Below are 19,501 nucleotides of genomic sequence, written 5' to 3'. Positions count from 1 at the left end.
AACCAGATCATTATTTATCTGGCACAAGACCATGTGCATCTCAGTTAGTGTGGAGCGTTAAACCTGACCAGACAAATCTACAATAAACACAACTTATAAAACTAACGGTATTTATTGAATTTAGTGTTTCTGGACCTTTGGCTGGTGTTTTTGTTCACGTATCATCTAACTGTAGTTTCAGATCACCCTTAAGAGTCTGTGTCCATCTGTCTCTCTTTGAATGGCTGTTATTAGTTTGTTGTGCATCAGTTGAAGTGTGTGTGTGTGTGTGTGTGTGTGTGTGTGTGTGTGTGTGTGTGTGTGTGTGTGTGTGTGTGTGTGTGGTCTGCAGCTGCTCTCGGCCGTATAAAGCCTGCTTGTGCGGGGCTGAATGCAGCGGTCCTGTGTGATCCACTTTATTCACCAGTCACGAGCTCTGCCTCATTACACCGGCACAGCAGAGGCCACAGATGTGTAGAAGGGCTTTCTGACATTTCTGCCTCCTTCTCAGAGCAATCAGAGGCTGCGAGTTACACAAGCGGCGTGATATTAAACCACTGGACACATTCAGCTCAGTGTTCAGACTGTCAGATGGCAGTAAACACAGACTCAGCATTCAATTGCTAGTTTCAAAAGAACGCTGTGCTGAGTGAATGCTTATGTAATCGCTCATTCTTATTCTCCTGCCGGTTTGTTCAGTCCCTTGAACCAATGTTCCCCTTGTGCTGTGTTGAAAATCCATTGCTTAATTTGGTGTTTTGGGTCAAAAATGACCGTCCCTTTTTAAATTGCTTGTAAATCTCTGGTTATGCTATATTATAACCAAATATTGGATTCAATCTTTTTTGTCAAACCTGGGGCCAGTTGCATAAACTTAGCCACTATGTTAAGACTGTGTCTTAAAAACTAGTTTAATCAACTAGTAGTTAACCAAGAGGTAATTAATCTCACTTTTCCAATTCAAATTATGCACTTTTACGTAACTGACTTTAAAAAGTTATGACCAGTCATGACTATATTGATGACTTAGTTTTAAGACTAGTCTAAGCAGTTTATGAACTGGCCATTGTTTGTACTAAAAGATAATGTCATAACCTTAACTAGCATTTTTGGGGAAAAGAAAATCCTCTCCGGTGAAAATGATGAAAACACAATATGAGGGTTAAGGTTTGTTGCAGAATTTAGTTGTTCATGATTGTTTTTCACCCTCTCTCTGACCCTACAATTAAACTGATACTGTCCCTTTAAGACTGCTGTATGTAAATGACCTCGCTTATGATTCAGAGTCCGTGCTGAGTTGCTGAATGTTGAATAGATGTTATGTAACTTTGCTTGTCATATTATAATGGCTTAAAAGTATAATAATCGGGGCATGTTGTGAGTTTTCCATGAAATCAACACAAAAGACAAATAATATTTAATAATTTTCACCAGTGTAACAAAACATAGTAATAACAATATTTACTAACATATTTTACTACAATGTTGTAATATATGAGGGGATTTCAATGAACATGTACACTACCATTTAAAAGTTTTGGGTCATTTTTTTGTTATTGAAAGTAATTAATACTTTTATTCAAAAATATGAAGCTGTTTTCAACATTGATAATAATCATAAATGTTTCTTGAGCATCAAATCATCATATTAGAATGATTTCTGAAGGATCATGTGACACTGAAGACTGGAGTAATGATGCTGAAAATTCAGCTTTGATCACAGGAATAAATTACACTTTACTATATATTCACATAGAAAACAGCTGTTTTACTTTGTAATAAAATTTCTAATTTTTACTGTATTTTTAATCCAATAAATGCAGCCTTTGTGAACAGAAGAGACTCTTATTAAAATCTTACCGACCCTAATCTTTTGAATGGGACTGTATGAGTGATGAATCAATCACTGATGTTTTATAGAGACTTTAAATAGTTTTTTTTTTTCCTGCTGATATTTAAATTAGACACATCTCTGTCTGAATACAAATACTCATCTGTCAGTCTAATGATGCACTCTTTAGGAATATTAATGGACAAATGAGAATCTCATTGAAGTCATTGCAATGTTCACACAGTTTTGCTAAATTCAAAGGGGACCTATAATGCCCCTTACACAAGATGTATTATAAGTCTCTGGTGTCTCCAGAATGTGTGTGTGAAGTTTCAGCTCAAAATACCCCACAGATCATTTATTATAGCTTGTCAAATTTGCCCCTATTTGGGTGTGAGCAAAAACACGCCGTTTTTGTGTGTGTCCCTTTAAATGCAAATGAGCTGCTGCTCCCAGCCCCCTTTCCAGAAGAGGGCGGAGCTTTAACAGCTCAACAACAACAAAGCTGGAGAATCTCACGCAGACAAAATGAGGATTGTCAGTAACGGTGTTCAGCCTTACATTGTTCAAACCGGAGTCGACACTGATGGAGAGACTCAGGAAGAAGTTACAACTTTTAGACGTTTCTGAATGGTTAGTGGATAAATTTATGTGGTTGCTGTGGAGTTGATTCAACTCATCCACTAGCATGTGCCGTCATGTTAATCTTTTGTGTTGAATTGACCCTCGTTTGTGAAGCAGTCCGGCGTAAAATGACGGCATGTCAACAACACTCTACTACAACAACTCTTCCTCTTCTCTAAAGCAGCCCAACATGGCCCCGCCCCCTTTGTTGTGTGTTCTCGGGGGCGGGGTCACCAACCCAGGAAGAAGCTTGTTGTAGTCCCTACCAACCGTTTGTTGTAGTCCTTAAAAAGCGATTTCTGTAAAAGAAAATATCTCCCTTTGCATTGAACTTTGAGTGTTGTAACTTTGCAGATGTTGTTTATGATCAAACAGCAACATTACACACTAACTAAAGTTAAAAAAGTCAAATCATAATCAACCACCCCTTTAATGTGCCATCAAAAGCATTGTGATGTTTCTTCAATGAGTTTCTGTTCAGTTAGAGTAATTGTTCTGGTTGTGAATGTTTCAGTGTGTACATCTAACTCTTACTACAAAACAAGAAGAAAGCCCTGTTCTCCATCGCTGTTGTTGGGTTTGGACTGGAGTTGGTGTGTTTTGTCAGGTTCAGTCGTGGTGTTTTCCTGAGGCTCTTGTGTGTTTTCAGTGATCAGTGTCTCTGAAACGCTCTCACCCTTCAGAAGTCATCGCAGTGCTGCAGTTCCTCCTGTCAGTCTTTCCTGACTCCTGCTGTCTGATGTTCCTCCTCTCTGTTCTCACCGCTTCATCTCTCTGTTGCAGCCTGTTCTTGACAGTAGCTTTGCTGTGAGTTTTCTCAGAGCTGTGTCTGCAGAAGCCCGTGTTTTTACAGGAGCTTTTGGGATGTGATACTGACATCTTTTTCTGTCAAAGCTCTTTAATACAGACAGAAATGAGATTTTCTAGCAGTATGTGGAGTCTCAACCGGTGCTTTTGCATCTTAAGCAGCAGTTTCACATAGGTTTGGTCACATGATCATTCAGTGGATTAACCCTGTAGAGCCTGACATATGGAATAATGGAATAAAAAAATATTTTTTTTTTAAAAATGGAACAGTTTATTAAACTATTAGACAAAATATATTTTTAAAAATCTTTATAAAATCATATTACTTTCATACATTGTATCATATTTGATACATTAGGATTTTATGGCTCATATAGTATGAGAATATAGAGGAAAAAAACACCTTGATGAAATTCTGATGTAATTCAATGAGATTTTCACAGCCAAACAAACCAAATTCTGACTTCAGATGGACTCTAGTGTGATAATGCCTCACTAACATGTTCTGCTCCATGTTAATTGTTTTCTGACTTCCTGTCCTCAGGGTCCTGGAGCGCATCGGGGCGCGAGCGCTGGTGGCTCATGTGCGGACGTTTGCTGACTTCCTGGTGTACGAGTTCTCTACGTCAGCAGGGGGACAGCAGCTAAACAAGTGTATCGAGATTCTGAACGACATGGTGTGGAAGTACAACATCGTGACCCTGGACAGACTCATCCTCTGTCTGGTGAGCCATGATCCTCCTCCTGTCCTGCCCGACTCGACTAACGGCTTGGCACAAACGACTCACTACATCGCTCTTACTTGACCCTGTAAATATTGGCTGCCAAATAACTCAGCATTGGGCCAGATTTAGTTATTCCAGTGAAGCTCAAGACGGAGGATCTCAAATCATGAAGGAGAACATGATCCTCCAGTTTAAATCTAAACAGAGATGCACCAAATACTGAGACACTAGAACTTTAATCAGTAATTATGCAAAACCAGTTGGTAAATCATTGAAAGATGGTTGAAAGACTTAAAGGAACACTCCACTTTTTTTTAAAATAGGTTCATTTTCCAACTCCCCTAGGGTTAAACAGTTGAGTTTTACGGTTTTCGAATCCATTCAGCCGATCTCCGGGTCTGGCGGTACCACTTTTAGCATAGCTCATTGAATCTGATTAGACCATTAGCATCTCGTTAAAAAATGACCAAAGAGTTTAAATATTTTTCCTATTTAAAACTTGACTCTTCTGTAGTTACATCGTGTACTAAGACCGAAGGAAAATGAAAAGTTGTGATTTTCTAGGCCGATATGGCTAGGAACTATACTGTCATTCCGGCGTAATAATCAAGGAACTTTGCTGCCATACCATGGCTGCAGCAGGCGCAATGATATTACGCAGCGCCTGTGACCCCCTGTTTGCACAGGGAGCGTGCCTTGCAACCATGGAGACATTTGTGAGAGATGCTGCGTAATATCATTGCACCTGCTGCAGCCATGGTACGGCAGCAAAGTTCCTTGATTATTACGCCAGAATGACAGTATAGTTCCTAGCCATATCGGCCTAGAAAATCGCAACTTTTCTTTTTCCGTCGGTCTTAGTACACGATGTAACTACAGAAGAGTCAAGTTTTAAATAGGAAAAATATTGAAACTCTTTGGTCATTTTTGAGCGAGATGCTAACGGTCTAATCAGATTCAATGAGCTATGCTAAAAGTGGTACCGCCAGACCCGGAGATCGGCTGAATGGATTCGAAAACGGTAAAACTCAACTGTTTAACTCTAGGGGAGTTGGAAAATGAACCTATTTTCAAAAAAAGTGGAGTGTTCCTTTAAAGGATTAGTTCACTTCAGAAATAAAATTTCCTGATAATTTACTCACCTCCATGTCATCCAAGATGTTAATGTCTCTCTCTGTCTTCAGTCGTAAAGAAATGAAGGTTTTTGAGGAAAACATTCCAGGATTTTTCTCCATATAGTGGACTTCACTGGGGTTCAACGGGTTGAAGGTCCAAATGTCAGTTTCAGTGCAGCTTCAAAGAGCTCTACACGATCCCAGACGAGGAATAAGAGTCTCATCTAGAGAAACCATCACTCATTTACTAAATAAAATAAAAATTATATACTTTTTAACCACAAATGCTCATCTTGCACTGCTCTGTGATGCTCCACGCATGACGTAATCACGTTGGAAAGATCACGCTTGACGTAGGCGGAAGTACCGCGGTAGGGCGAAAAACTCCAACTTCAAAATCGTCCGACATCGTTGTTTTACCTTTTTTTATAAAGGCCGTTTGACTTATTTTTTGCACGTTCGCTTTGTAAACACTGGATCGGTACTTCCACCTACTTCACGTGTGACCTTTCCAACGTGATTACATAATGCGTGGAGCATCACAGAGCAGTGCATGTGTGGTTAAAAAGTCGGTTTGTAAGATTGCCAAAGTGCAAAAAAAAAAAAAAAGAGTATGTTTATATTTCCATTGAATCCGCTGCTCTTCAGTGTTGTGTTTCATGTTTGACTCATGGATTTATTGGCCTGTTACCGCAGCATGGGAGAAAAGCTACATGTGAAACATTATCTGTGTGTCAGAAGCTAACAGAAGGCCAGCTAGACTGTAAACAGCCTGGGGATCGGCCTTCTCATCCGCTAATCAATGAGCTTCCTGCTGCACTGTACACGGCCCATTTATCAGTCCTGATCGAGCCGTGACTTCACTGACACTGACCCTCCCTGCAGCTCACAGTGACCTGCTGCGCCTTTGTGCTTTTCAGCCATCTGAAGATTTGACTGCAAACAGATCCTGCACGTTTATTGATGAGAAAATCACTTGTGTTTTATTAATACACACACTGGAAAGCGTGAGAGCTCTACTGTCTCGACATGCTACACTGAACAAACATTTCCAAACACATGCCGTGGCACTGATCGTTGTGTGTTTTCATGCAGGCGATGAGGAGTCACGAGGGGAACGAGGCTCAGGTCTGTTACTTCATCATCCAACTTCTCCTCCTCAAACCCAACGACTTCCGCAACCGTGTGAGTGACTTTGTGAAAGAGAACGCTCCAGAACACTGGCTGCAGAGCGACTGGCACACCAAACACATGACCTACCACAAGGTAAGACAACAACACGCCACCTGCTACACACTAACAACGCACACTGAACACACGACCTGCTACACACTAACAACACACCATGAAAACAACCCGTTACACACTAAAAACACACCCAACACACAACCTGCTACATGTTAACAACACACAACAAACACACAACCTGCTACACGCTAACAACAAACCAAAAACACAACCTACTATACACAGAACACGCAACCTGCTACATGCTAGCATGTGCTGAACATGCAACCTGCTACACTATAACAGTACGCATCAACACACTACACGCTAACACACACCAATCATAGAACCTATTACACACTAACAACACACACCAAAAACACAACCTGTTACATTTTTACATTTACATTTACATTTACTCATTTGGCAGACACTTTTATCCAAAGCGACTTACAAGTGAGGAATACAACAAGCGAGTCGTCATGACGAGGCAAATAGACACAAAAAGTGCTCACACTTAAAGTGTTTTAAGTGTTACACACTTAAAACACCCAACACACAGCCTGCTACATGTTAACAACACACCGAACACATAACCTGCTACATGTTAACAATACACAACAAAAACACATTCTGCTACATGCTACCAACACACCAAACTCACAAACTGCTACACGTTTACACCGAACATGCTACATGCTAACAATACGCATCAACCAGTGGTGTATAAAGTACTTGAAAACCATACTTGAGTAAAAGTATAGATATCTTACCAGAAAATGACTTTGGTAGAAGTTAAAGTCACTGTTTAGAATATTACTCGAGTAAAAGTTTTAAAGTGTGTGATATTTTTTGTACTTAAGTATTGAAAGTAAAAGTACAAGTAAATGTAAAATACAGAAGGAGCAAACAAAATATTATTAAAAATTTTTCTATACACAGTTTGAGCAGCAAGATTGTGTTCAGTTTTAACTCTTTCTTACATTTTGTTTCTTTGAATTAAAAAATGGCTAAATGTTTATTGTAAATTTAAATATAAAAAATACTAATATATTAATTATACATTGATCGTTCATGTTAATTCATAGTGCATTATAACTAATGTAAGAGACAACTGTAAAATGTTAAAATGTAAATGTTGAAATTAAAAATGAACAATACTTTCATTAACCTTATTTAATGTTACAAATTGACTCTTATTACAAAATGTTTCCGTTTCATATAAATCCAGTCATGCTTAAAAATTACCATCTTTACACACAAAGGCATTGCATGTGTCCTATTATATGTATACTTTCACACATTATTTGCCTCTATTTTAGAAAACTTGATTATTATCTAATCAAAATATGTGTTACAGTGCCGATAAAAAAAAAAAAAAGAACTGAAATCGAATACATTTATGATTTATGTTTGCAGTCTGTGTTCTTCCGACTTTATTTTGTAGCAAGTAACGAAAATGCTTTGGGAAAATGTATCGGAGTAAAAGTATACATTTTATTTAGGAAATGTAGTGGAGTAAAAGTAAAAGTTGACAGAAATATAAAAACTCAAGTAAAGTACAGATTCTCCCAAAAAATACTTAAGTACTGTAACGAAGTATTATTACTTCATAACATTACACCACTGGCATCAACACACAACATGCTACATGCTAACATGCTTTGAAAACACAAGCTGCTACATGCTAAAATCACACCAAACACAACCTGTTACACGCTAACAACACGCACCAAACACGCAACCTGCTACACACTAACACCACGCACCAAAAACAGTTTACTGCATGCTAACACGCATCGAAAACACAACTTGCTACACACTAACACGCACTGAACACACAACCTGCTACATGCTAGCAATATGCATTGACACACAACGTGCTACATGCTAACATGCACCGAGCACAAAAGCTGTTACATGCTAACAAAATACAGAACCTGCTACACACTAACATCACACCAAACACAACACGTTACATGTTAACAACACGCACCAAACCACTGTAAAAGTAAAAATGCCACTTGAAATCCATTTAAAGTGGCAAATATCATCTAAAGCAGTCAAAATACAGCACAAAAACACTCAGCTAAATTTTGTCTAATTATCGTTATGGACAAAATCCCAGAAAATATCAAGATATGTTTTTTGTCAGTATCACACAGCTCTAGTGGTTAGTATTAGTTTCAGCATTAGATAACACACATTGGATATTGGCAGCAGCAGCAGCGTCCATAAACGCTAGTGCAGCAAATTATTAGAAAAATGTGTGTAGAGCGTCTGCTCAGATTTTCCATGTGTCCAGCACTGATTATTTAACAGACATAACAAAGCAATCTGGAATATACAGTTGTGATTATCACATTTATTTGCTACTAAGAGTCTCTAACAAAACTCTGAATATCTTTCAAAGATTCGATGGCGTTAAGCTCACAAACTTTCACTAATCCAGTGAATTTTCTTTGTCACTCATTGTTTCAGCCTGGAAACAGGCACCTTTTTTTCAAACATTTGCACTCAATATCTTTTCATCTGACTGTACTGTGGTCTTTAACGTCCTTCATGCTCAGACGACCACTTGCGAAGCTGTTCAGTCTGTGTAAATACACATTTGTTCTTATGTGACCTGCAAAGTTAAATAATGAAATGCACAGCAAATGCTGGCTTCCCTGAGAGACTGTTCAGTTCAGCAGCCCCAGACGTACGTTACGTGTGGATTTGTGTATAATTCTATTGTTGACCTTTAGAGATGAAACAGAAAGCCATCTCAGTTCAGGATATTCAGCCAAATATCAAGCTTGATGAGTGTCTGAAATGTCATAAACAGTTATTATCCCCCATCTTTGTTTCTCTGTGGCATTTTAAGTAGAGATTGACCTCTGATTGCCGTGACATTTCGTCTTGTGTGTATCTGTGCTGAATGGCAAACACAACATAATTCAGCAGCACACTGTTCGACCTGAGCTGAACCCGACCATGAGACGAAAGCCAGCATGTGGCTCTTGAGTTTAGTAAGAGAGGTATTCTTGAGATGTTTATCAGTGGTTAACGTCACCGCCAGCTGTTTTCTAACACGCAGTACAGCTGTTATCTACTGGGTAAAGACTGAAATATTCAACATTATAAATGTAAAAGAACAGAGTCCACGCCACACTGATAACGGCACAGAAAAACAATATAGATTGAATCACTTTCAGAACGTTTATTTCCAGCTGATCAAAGATAAAAACATTGACAGCCAATCAGAATCCATCTTGCTTTAAAGAGCTTGAGCATTTAAAGAGACAGATGCACACGTTTATAATTAACAGAACGATATAGTCCGCTGGTGAGGAAGATAATATAGTTATCGTTATAGTTATCATTCTTGGTGTGAATGGCCCTCAAGTCTTAAAGTGATAGTTCACCCAAAAATGATCATTCTGTCATTATTTACCCTCATGTTGTTCAAATCTGTATGACTTTCATTCATCTTAAAAACACAAATGATGATGTTTTTAATGAAACCTGAGAGATTTCTGTCCCTCCACACATCCAAAACTTGATGCTTCAAAAAGTTCAAGTGTATAAGTAATTCATATGAATGGAGCAGTTTAATCCAAGTCTTCAGAAGAAACGTGATCGCTTTATATGATGAACAGATTTAATTTAGGATTTTATTCACATATGTAGAATAAACATGTAGAGCACATCAAATATGGTAAACATGGCAGCTCAAATGTGCTTGTCTGACAAGCGAGAACTAAACTCATAAGTCATGTCTCGTCACAAGACATGGATTAATCCGCTGTATTTTTATTGATTACGTTTATAATTTCTGAACATTTTGAAGTGTCAAAGTTTTTGTGGAATGCAGTTTCAATGGAGGGACAAAAATCATTAAAAATATCTTCATCTGTGTTCTAGAAATGATGAAAGTGAACAAACGTTTTATACAATACAGATTAATAATCAGGATAACAGAAACAGTGATGCAAACTTCATCAAATATGAGACAAATTCAAATTCTGCTGGTCTAAAAAGACAGTGTCATTATTCAGATCAGTTCACTGTTGATTCAGTTCAGTTCAACAGTGTTAATCAGTTGAGTTCAGTTCGGCTATAAGCAGTTCTTCACAAGACAATAGTGTTATTCACTTTGAGTCAGTTCAGTGTTTATTCAGTTCAGTTCAATAACTGTGATGTTGCAAAGTTCATCAATTATGAAACACAGTTGATTCAGCTATAAAGCAGCTCTGCAGAAAACAGTGGTGTGATCATCCAGCCTAATTCAGTTCAACTTTTGTTCTCATCCAATAGTGTCAGTGCAGTCAAATCATTTTGCCTATTGAGTGACTGAATTATAGCTGTCTCTGAATCTGGGATGGGAGACGTGATGATGGTTTTGTTCTCCACTGTTGACCCGTGCAGAAGTATCCAGAGAAGCTGTACTTCGAAGGTCTGGCAGAGCAGGTCAACCCTCCCATTCAGCTGCAGTCGCAGTACCTGCCCATCTACTTCGGTAACGTGTGTCTGCGCTTCCTTCCCGTGTTCGACATCGTCATCCATCGCTTCCTGGAGCTGCTGCCCGTGTCGAAGTCTCTGGAGACGCTGCTCGATCACCTGGGGGGGCTCTACAAGTTTCACGGTGAGGGTCATGAAGGGTAGTGGATCTCAAATTAATAAACTATTATTTAGGTGGACATATTCTGCTTTTTCCATGTTCATCTTTCTTTAGTGTGTAATGTTGCATGAAAAAGCTCTGCAAAGTCCAGCAGGAGTTCTTCTCTATATCAGTGTCAGTGTTTCTGAAACGCCTCCATCTTGAGTTTTCTTCACAGTATTCCTCATTTAAATAATTCATACACAGAATAAAGGAGCGGGGCCTGGTTGAGTTAGTTAGTAGTGTGTTGAAACTGGCGGTTATGGTAAGGGGCGGGACATTTCCCAAACACCAATCACAACACACTGCTCCAGCCGACCAATCAGAGCACATTGTGCTTTTCAGAAGGAGGGGCTTCATAGAGACAGGAACTAAACAGAGCGTTACTGACAGACTGGGAAGAGAGGAGCTGAACAATGGAGAATATGAGGAAAATAATCAACATTCAATCTAGTAGAGCCCAAAAACAACATCAAGACTTTGAAATAGGGTCCTCTTTAATGTATTAAAATATCAAACTCTAAATTAAAATTCTAATATGGAAACTGCAATAATATTTCTTCTCACCCCAATAACTTATATAATATTGTTCTTACTGAAGAACACAGTTCTTGAATTGTGAATAATTAATGATGACTTTTTCTATCATAAACCATTCACGCGCAGATCGTCCGGTGACGTACCTGTACAACACGCTGCATTATTACGAGAGGCACCTGCGAGATCGCACCAACCTGAAGAGGAAGCTTGTCCATGCCATCATGAGCTCGCTCAAGGACAACCGCACCCCGGGCTGGTGTCTCAGCGAGACCTACCTGAAGTGTGGAATGAACCCCCGCGACGACAACGTCTGGATCCCCGACGACACGTACTACTGCAAGCTCATCGGACGGCTGGTGGATAATATCCTTTACTGAGCGCACCAGATGAGATACAGGGATGTGTTTTTTCTGTATTTCCAACCTGAGATGAATGACCCATGTGAATTGTGAGAATTTTCTTAACCGAATCCACCCATGGCAGGTAAATCCCCGGGGCCGTTCCCCAACTGTGACTGGCGCTTCAACGAGTTTCCCAACCCGGCCGCGCACGCGCTACACGTCACCTGTGTGGAGCTCATGGCTCTGGCTGTGCCGGGCAAAGACGTGGGAAACGCTCTGCTCAATGTGGTGCTCAAGAGGTCAGAGGTCATCAGCAGCACTGATGACATATGATACATATTCATTCATATGGTGGAGTGCTGTGTGTTGAATTATGGGTTTGGTGTGTGTTTTGCAGCCAGCCGCTGGTTCCCCGTGAGAACATCACGGCCTGGATGAACGCGATTGGACTGGTCATCACTGCTCTGCCTGTACGGAGACTGTCTTTATGTTCGTTGTTGTTGTATTTGTTAAATAAAGTTAGAAGCTGCGTTTAGATCCACATCTCCTCTTCCTTGCCTGGCCTTGTTGTGACGCATACTTTTAAGGCTTTGAACTCAGCATCTCTCTTCAAGATACTGTAATTTTGTCTCTCTCCTGTTCAGGAGCCGTACTGGATCGTCCTCCACGACCGGATCGTAAGTGTGATCAGCAGTCCGGTTCTGAGTTCGGAGGCGGAGTGGGTCGGTTACCCCTTCCAGCTGCTGGACTTCACCGCCTGTCACCAGTCGTACTCAGAGATGCACTGCAGCTACATTCTGGCTCTGGCACACGCCGTCTGGCATCACTCCAGCATCGGACAGCTCTCCCTCATTCCCAAGTAAGACATCAGACCCGTCTCAAAGAGAACCAGCACCAACGCACCCTGCTCAGGGTCCAAAACTTTTTACCACACCTCCCAATAGTGCAGACTTTTACCAGCCATAAATAGTTTGTAAAATCTCTTAAACTGTATTTTACATAATTTTTTATTTTAAAAAAAAATTAGGGTGCACAAACTTTAAAATTCTGACCAATACTCAGGGTTATTAAAATCAAACTTAAGGTTATACAACGTCTTAGCTATCCTAAATGTATTAAAAAAAGTCTTAATTATCATATTAAGAGGTCTTAAATTTGGAGAAGGAAAAACAGCCATTTTGAACTAGACAAAAGTCTATGATTTCATTAAATATGAGCACCGCAAGTCCAAAGTCAAAATGTGGTTTCAGAGCAGTTCAGAATCACTGAATACTGCGCATTTATGCCAATAGATTGCTTATGATTTACTGTTATACAATAAGGTTGTTGAATGCTTGAATCTGATTGGTTGACACACGCTCTAAGTTGTGCAATTATCAGTAAATGCACGGCTAAAGTAGTTCCAGGCTTCTGTACTCAAGATTGTTATTCATCTACATGTCAGCTATGTCAGAATGCCGCCTGTGCACTTACTGACACTTACTAAGACTTCATTGTTTGTTCACAAGCCATTTTACTTCGATAATCTGCTGTCTTTTCAAATGATAATCCGTTTTGTATGATCCTTCAGAAATCATTCTAATATGCTGATTTGCTGCTCAAGAAACATTTCTGATTTTATCAATGTTGAAAACAGTCAGATTTTTGTGGAAACTGTCATATATTTTATTCTTCAGGATTCTTTGATGAGTAGAAAGTTCAAAAGAACAGCATTTATTTGAAATAGAAATCATTTGACATTATAAATGCCACTTTTGATCAATTTAGTGCATCCTTGATGAATAAAAGTATTAAATTCTTTAAAGAAGAAACAGTCATGCTGACCTCAAGCTTCTGAACGGGAGTGTGTGTGTTTGTGCTGTGAGGCGTCAGTCACATGCTCTGTTTGTTTTGATGTGTAAAGACGTCTGTTAAACTGTGCCTGCTGGTCCTCCGCTGACAGCGCTTTGACGTCTGGGATGGTGTCCATGCACACACAGATAATTCAGTGACAGGCGGCTCCTGGAGGAGCTGTGATTGGATGCGCTCAACAGCCTGTCTTCAGCGTCTGACACACTCCGTCTGCAGCAACAGGGGAACGTTAGCACACTCCTGCATCATCTCTCTTGGCCTCTGCCCGCGTGCCGTCTGTTCGCTCCCACAGCTGCTGCCGTTCATGTGAGCGTGACGGAGCTAAACCTCTGCTCCACACACACTGAAACACTGGAGTCTCTTCACACTCGTGCTCAGAACGAGAGCTTGTTTTTTAATAATAATCATCGCTCAAGGGTGTTTAAAGTCACCATCAAATCAAAATGGTTGATTTTCCTGAACACTCCTCCAGTCTGCCATTGGTCAGTCAACCTGCTCCAAACTCCCAAAGATTCCCTCCATTGGTTGAGTCAGTGTTGAGCATTCAACTGAGAGATAGTCTAGGAGACGCTTCATACTTCAGCTGTAACAGATTCATGAAGCTCATCCTTCGGCTGTAAAATGATCAATAACAGAAGGTTGAGTTTCAAGTTGAAAATGTCATGAAAATGGGCTTAATGTTCTGAATTCATGACCTCCAGACAGATCGATGTGAGTCTGAGTCATGATCATGTCATCCGCTGTGAACAGATCTTCATTAATCAGATTAATTGTGACTCCGATAGGATGAGTTGTGTTCAGAGCCATAGTAAAACACCGACACCACTGCATGAAACGGAAAGTTAGTCTTTCCGTTTTTCTTAGTCTTTAAAGAATAAAAATGTAAATATAGAAAAATATAAAATGATGGACAAAATAAAATTGTTCTTAAATGTAAAAACGTCACCAATTAAGACCACCAGAAGGCGGTGACATATCACTGTATTATTACTGTGAGTCATTGAATCATTTATTTAACTGATTTGTTCAAATGCCTGATTCATTTAGGAACAAAGCAAGTGACTATCTTTATGAGTGAGTCATTGAATCATTTACTCAACCAAATCGTTTAAATATATAGAGCCATTCAGCGACAAAAGTTGTCATGAGTAATGATGATGTCATTCGATGTGAACAGATCTTCATTGATCAGACTAATTGTGACTCTGATTGTGTTCAGAGCTGTAGTAAAACACCACTGCATGAAACGGAAAGTTAGTCTTTTCTTCCCTATTGAGACATATATTTGAGAGAAATGCTTTGCAAACAAGAACAAATGTAGGGCAGGGCCTGATTTTGTCCGTGGGGAATTGATTGGCTGGATGTGGTTTGCTATTGGTGGATCTCATATGAGTGACAGGTTGCTCCGCCTTCGTCATCAGAGAAGAGAAGAGATGCTGCAAGAGGGAGGAGAAGTTATTCTGATTCAAGATTATGAGCTGATCAAGACTATTGATCTGCACATATATAATTAAGACTAAATAAACACTGCAGTATTCCATAGAAAACAGGAATTGTCCATTTCATGATGACTTTAATTCTGTTCTACAGTTGCTACATTTCTTGGTAGTTAATGTAGTTTGAATGGAGTTTGTCAGGCCAACATGTGTAATTATTAAATGATCATTGCTGTCTTCATCATATTGCTGTTGCTGCTGGACACTGTGTTTTGCAGTGATTTTACCGCGGTCTTCACGTGATGTGATTGTGTGTGTCAGGTTCCTGTCGGAGGTGCTGAAACCCATCGTGAAGACGGAGTTCCAGCTGCTGTACGTGTATCACCTGGTGGGGCCGTTTCTGCAGCGCTTCCAGCAGGAGAGGACCAGATGCATGCTGGAGGTAGAGCCACACACACACACACACACACACACACACACTCATACACCTGGCCATTTCAGTCACACTCACCTTGACTCTTCAAAGCAAAGCCTCATGGGAGAGAGAAGAGAGCGGCACAGGAAACTAAGAGACTTGATTAGACCACAGGCCGGCACATACGCAGCGCACACACACACACACACACACTTAGAGAGTGCTTGAGCCGAGTCGAGTAGTTCATGCTGTGCTCCTGTGGGGCTGTTTGAAGAAGTCCATCTAATTAAGGTGATCTCTACACACTGACCCCATTTACCCAGAAACCCTTAAGCTCCTTACACCCACTGACCATCACCGAACACTGTGACTGGTAGAGCTGCCGTTGATAACCAGGTCCGGATCAGATGTGTTTCACCAGTACAGAATGTGCTGCTGCCTTGACTGCTTTATTCTTCATGTTCTGTGCAGTGATTAGTTCACAGCAGTGACAGAAATTAACTTTTCCATTAAGTAGTGATATTTGCCCCCTTAAATTCATTTACAGGGGCATTTTTACCTGTATAATGGCATTTTTTTTCTATCCTTAATAGAAGCATGTCAAATTCTTACAATAATAAATTAAATTAAAATATTAAGACACTGTTATTAATCAAATGAAGTCAGTATCAACAAAATCAATCTTTGTACTGCAGAGGAGGCACTGAAGCTGCATCTGAAATGACATTTAGATGTATTTACACAGACTGTTTAATGCAGCTCAGAGGTAGCATAAATGCACTTACGGAGCCGTTCACACAGAACAGAAGACGCTTACACTGCAGTTACAATCGCAAATAATAAGATTGTTCAGAGCTGTAGTAAAGCACTGACATTACTGCATGAAATGGAAACTTAGTCTTTCCGTTTTTCTTAGTGTTTAAAGAATCAAAATGTAAATATAGAAGTATAAAATGGACAAAATAAAATTAACGTCACCAATTAAAACCACCAGTAGGTGGCGACAAGTCACTGTATTATGACTGTGAGTCATTGAATCATTTATTTAACTGATTTGTTCAAATGCCTGATTCATTTAGGAACAAAGCAAGTGACTGTTTTTATGAGTGAGTCATTGAATCATTTACTCAACCAAATCTTTCAAATATATAGAGCCATTCAATAACAAAACACCAGTGTGCTGAGACATGTTGAGACATGCAGCGGTTCTGCTGTTTGTCTGGATACATTTTGTCTTTTGAAAGCAAAAGCACACAATATTGTGTAAATGCAACTCACTTAATATCCTATTTATTGAACTTTTGTGTGATATTCAGCATGAATTTTTGTTTTTTTTTTAAATTGAGTGACATGTCAGTTTGCACCGTTAAAGCAACAATTACGATATTATCGTAGATGATACATATCGCACAATCCTAGTAAGAAACAACATTTATGATTTGAAATGTGTTATAGAATTGTGAGTTTGTCTATCAGTTTTTCTGATTTCAGTATTTCCCTGTTCAATTTGCATGATTACAGATAGCGGTCCGAGTGCATTCCCATGATGGCCGCTGATTTAACTGACTTAAGAGACTTTGTTAATAATCATAAATCAGCCCTTTATTGTAGGACTGTCATTTCTCCAGCTGACTAGTGCCCACTTACAACATCAAGTTATGTCAACATAACACCAACATCAACTAATGATTAATAATAATAAAGAAGTTGTATTAATGAGTTACGCATTGAACAGTTTTGACTCACAGTGAATGATTGAATGGAGACCTGTGTTTGATGTATATTATGAGGTCGTTGCTGATGAGTGTGTTTCTTCCTCTCAGATTGGAGTGGCGTTTTATGAGATGCTTCAGGCTGTGGACCAGCACATTAAACACTTGTCCTATATGGACCCCATCTGTGACTTCCTGTACCACATCAAATACATGTTTACTGGGGACAGCGTTAAAGACCAGGTAACACACACACAGTAACATTCTTCTTTGTATTAAGGTCATAACCTCCATTGGGCCTACTTGACCTGCTTGAAACCATCAGTTAGCCACCAATTCACCAAAATGTAAAGCAGTTACAAATTACCATGAGATTGTGTTGGACAGTCTGTCCGTTTGTGATTATTGGGGCAGAGTCGTCCCTGTTTGTATTCTGTGGCCGTCTCACATGGTCTGCTGTCATTCAGATGAGTGTGTGCAGTGGCAGGAGGTCGAGTCTCTTTCTGAAGCTGCTGTTTGTTTGTTTCTCCCTTGGGGAAAAACAGGAAAGGTCACATATATCAGCTCAGTATCAGCAGTCACTGGAAATAAAGATCAGTCTCCTGTGTGCCTTGGCTTTATCATCTGAACTTCAGCTTTCACACACACACATATATTGAGGTGTTTATTCGTAGAGCTGCTGAGGGCTGTCACACGCTTCTGAATTAAATCCACACTAAAGTTGTGTCGCAAATGACGCAATATACACTAAGCACTAGGGATGTACGGATACCCTCATGTCACGATACTGAACTCACGATATATTATTGTGATACTTCAAGACGTGGTAAAAGTTTAACAAAAAATTAACTGTTGATTAAAATGCTAAATTTGGTATTACACTAGGGGTGACATTCAAGCATGAAAACCTATTTTAGTAAAGCCCAAAGACTTTGAAAGGGCATTATAGGTCACTTGAAAGCTCTCTGCGGCAGTGTAACGTGTCTGATGTGTGTCCTGTGTGCAGGTGGAGAGGATCATCTGTTCGCTGAGGCCGGCGATGCGTCTGCGCCTGCGCTTCATCACTCACATCAGTAAGATGGAGCCGGCGGCGGCGGCCGTCTCGACAGCGAACACCGCCCCTCAGACCCCGAGCGTCTCGTCCCCCGCGGCCCAGAGCGGAGCCGGACCCTCGAGTATTCCTCTGTCTGTGCCGCAGTGAGCAGCGTTCAGACGCACAGCTGCTGATCTCAGGACTGTTAAACAGCTGAAGGTGTGCGGCTGCCTTCTGCACACACCATATGACTGAAGATCATGTGACATCAGACGATAAACAAGGCTTTCAACTTCCATCACATGCCTTATTTTCATCTAGGAAGATTTTCCTGAAGCCTTCAGCCTGAACTTTGATAGAGCAGAATCTGTTTTTTTGTTTTGTTTTTTGCTTTGAGTCGTGTTTCATTTTTTTAATATGTAATAAAGACGAATCATGTGTTTATTGAACCTGATTTTGTGCTTTTTTTGTGTGTATTAGGGTCACATTCCCAGACACTAGACATCTGAAACTACAGCACTAATCATAAATAACATATGTATACATTTTTAATACTTTTATTCATCAAGAATGCATTCAATTGATCAAAGTGACAGTAAAGACATTTATAATGTTACAAAATATTTCTATTTCAAATAAATGCTGTTCTGTTGAACTTCCTATTCATGAAAGAACCCTGAAAAATTTGTTTCCACAAAAATATGAAGTTGTTTTCAACATTGATAATAATCATAAATGTTTCTTGAGCATCAAATCATCATATCAGAATGATTTCTGAAGGATCATGTGACACTGAAGACTGGAGTAATGATGCTGAAAATTCAGGAATAAATTACACTTTACTATATATTCACAGAGAAAACAGCTAATAATATTTCACAGTTTTTACTGTATTTTTGATCATATAAATGCAGCATTGAGGAGCAGAAGAGACTCTGGATATTGTTTTTGTTCTTTTAAATTCAGATTGATGTTCTCGAGATGTCTGTCACATGATGAAAGCTCTTGTGTCTGTTCTGTGAATATTCAGATGTGCAGAATCTATTATTTCTTCCAGGAAAATCAGTCACTCCTCTTCATTCATCTCTCTCTCTCTCTCTCTCTCAATCAGTCACTTTTAGCCTAGTCATGTTGAAAGAGGCTGTTATTATGAATCTAAGATCATTTTTAGCATTATTGTCTCTGCTCTATTTCTCAGAAGTGCATATATTTAATTTAATGAA

The 19,501-nt window shown here is 39.6% G+C and overlaps 1 protein-coding gene across 2 annotated transcripts in view; it reads left to right on the top strand.

Annotated features, from left to right (window-relative positions):
- The window catches only part of med23 (mediator complex subunit 23), a 46,017-nt gene extending 27,290 nt beyond the window's left edge, over positions 1-18,727 (top strand). For both annotated transcript variants that reach the window (XM_051875110.1, XM_051875109.1), the window contains 10 exons: positions 3,786-3,966; positions 6,177-6,347; positions 10,719-10,935; positions 11,617-11,853; positions 11,965-12,130; positions 12,229-12,301; positions 12,476-12,690; positions 15,440-15,560; positions 17,357-17,488; positions 18,252-18,727. In XM_051875110.1, the coding sequence (XP_051731070.1) occupies positions 3,786-3,966; positions 6,177-6,347; positions 10,719-10,935; positions 11,617-11,853; positions 11,965-12,130; positions 12,229-12,301; positions 12,476-12,690; positions 15,440-15,560; positions 17,357-17,488; positions 18,252-18,446 (1,708 nt within the window). In that variant the 3' untranslated portion in view covers positions 18,447-18,727. The remainder of the gene's footprint in view (positions 1-3,785; positions 3,967-6,176; positions 6,348-10,718; positions 10,936-11,616; positions 11,854-11,964; positions 12,131-12,228; positions 12,302-12,475; positions 12,691-15,439; positions 15,561-17,356; positions 17,489-18,251) is intronic.
- Positions 18,728-19,501: the final 774 nt, after the last annotated feature.

Source organism: Ctenopharyngodon idella, chromosome 20 (assembly GCF_019924925.1).
Source record: "Ctenopharyngodon idella isolate HZGC_01 chromosome 20, HZGC01, whole genome shotgun sequence".
NCBI classification, from domain to species: domain Eukaryota; kingdom Metazoa; phylum Chordata; class Actinopteri; order Cypriniformes; family Xenocyprididae; genus Ctenopharyngodon; species Ctenopharyngodon idella.
This window is presented reverse-complemented; position numbering and strand designations above follow the sequence as displayed.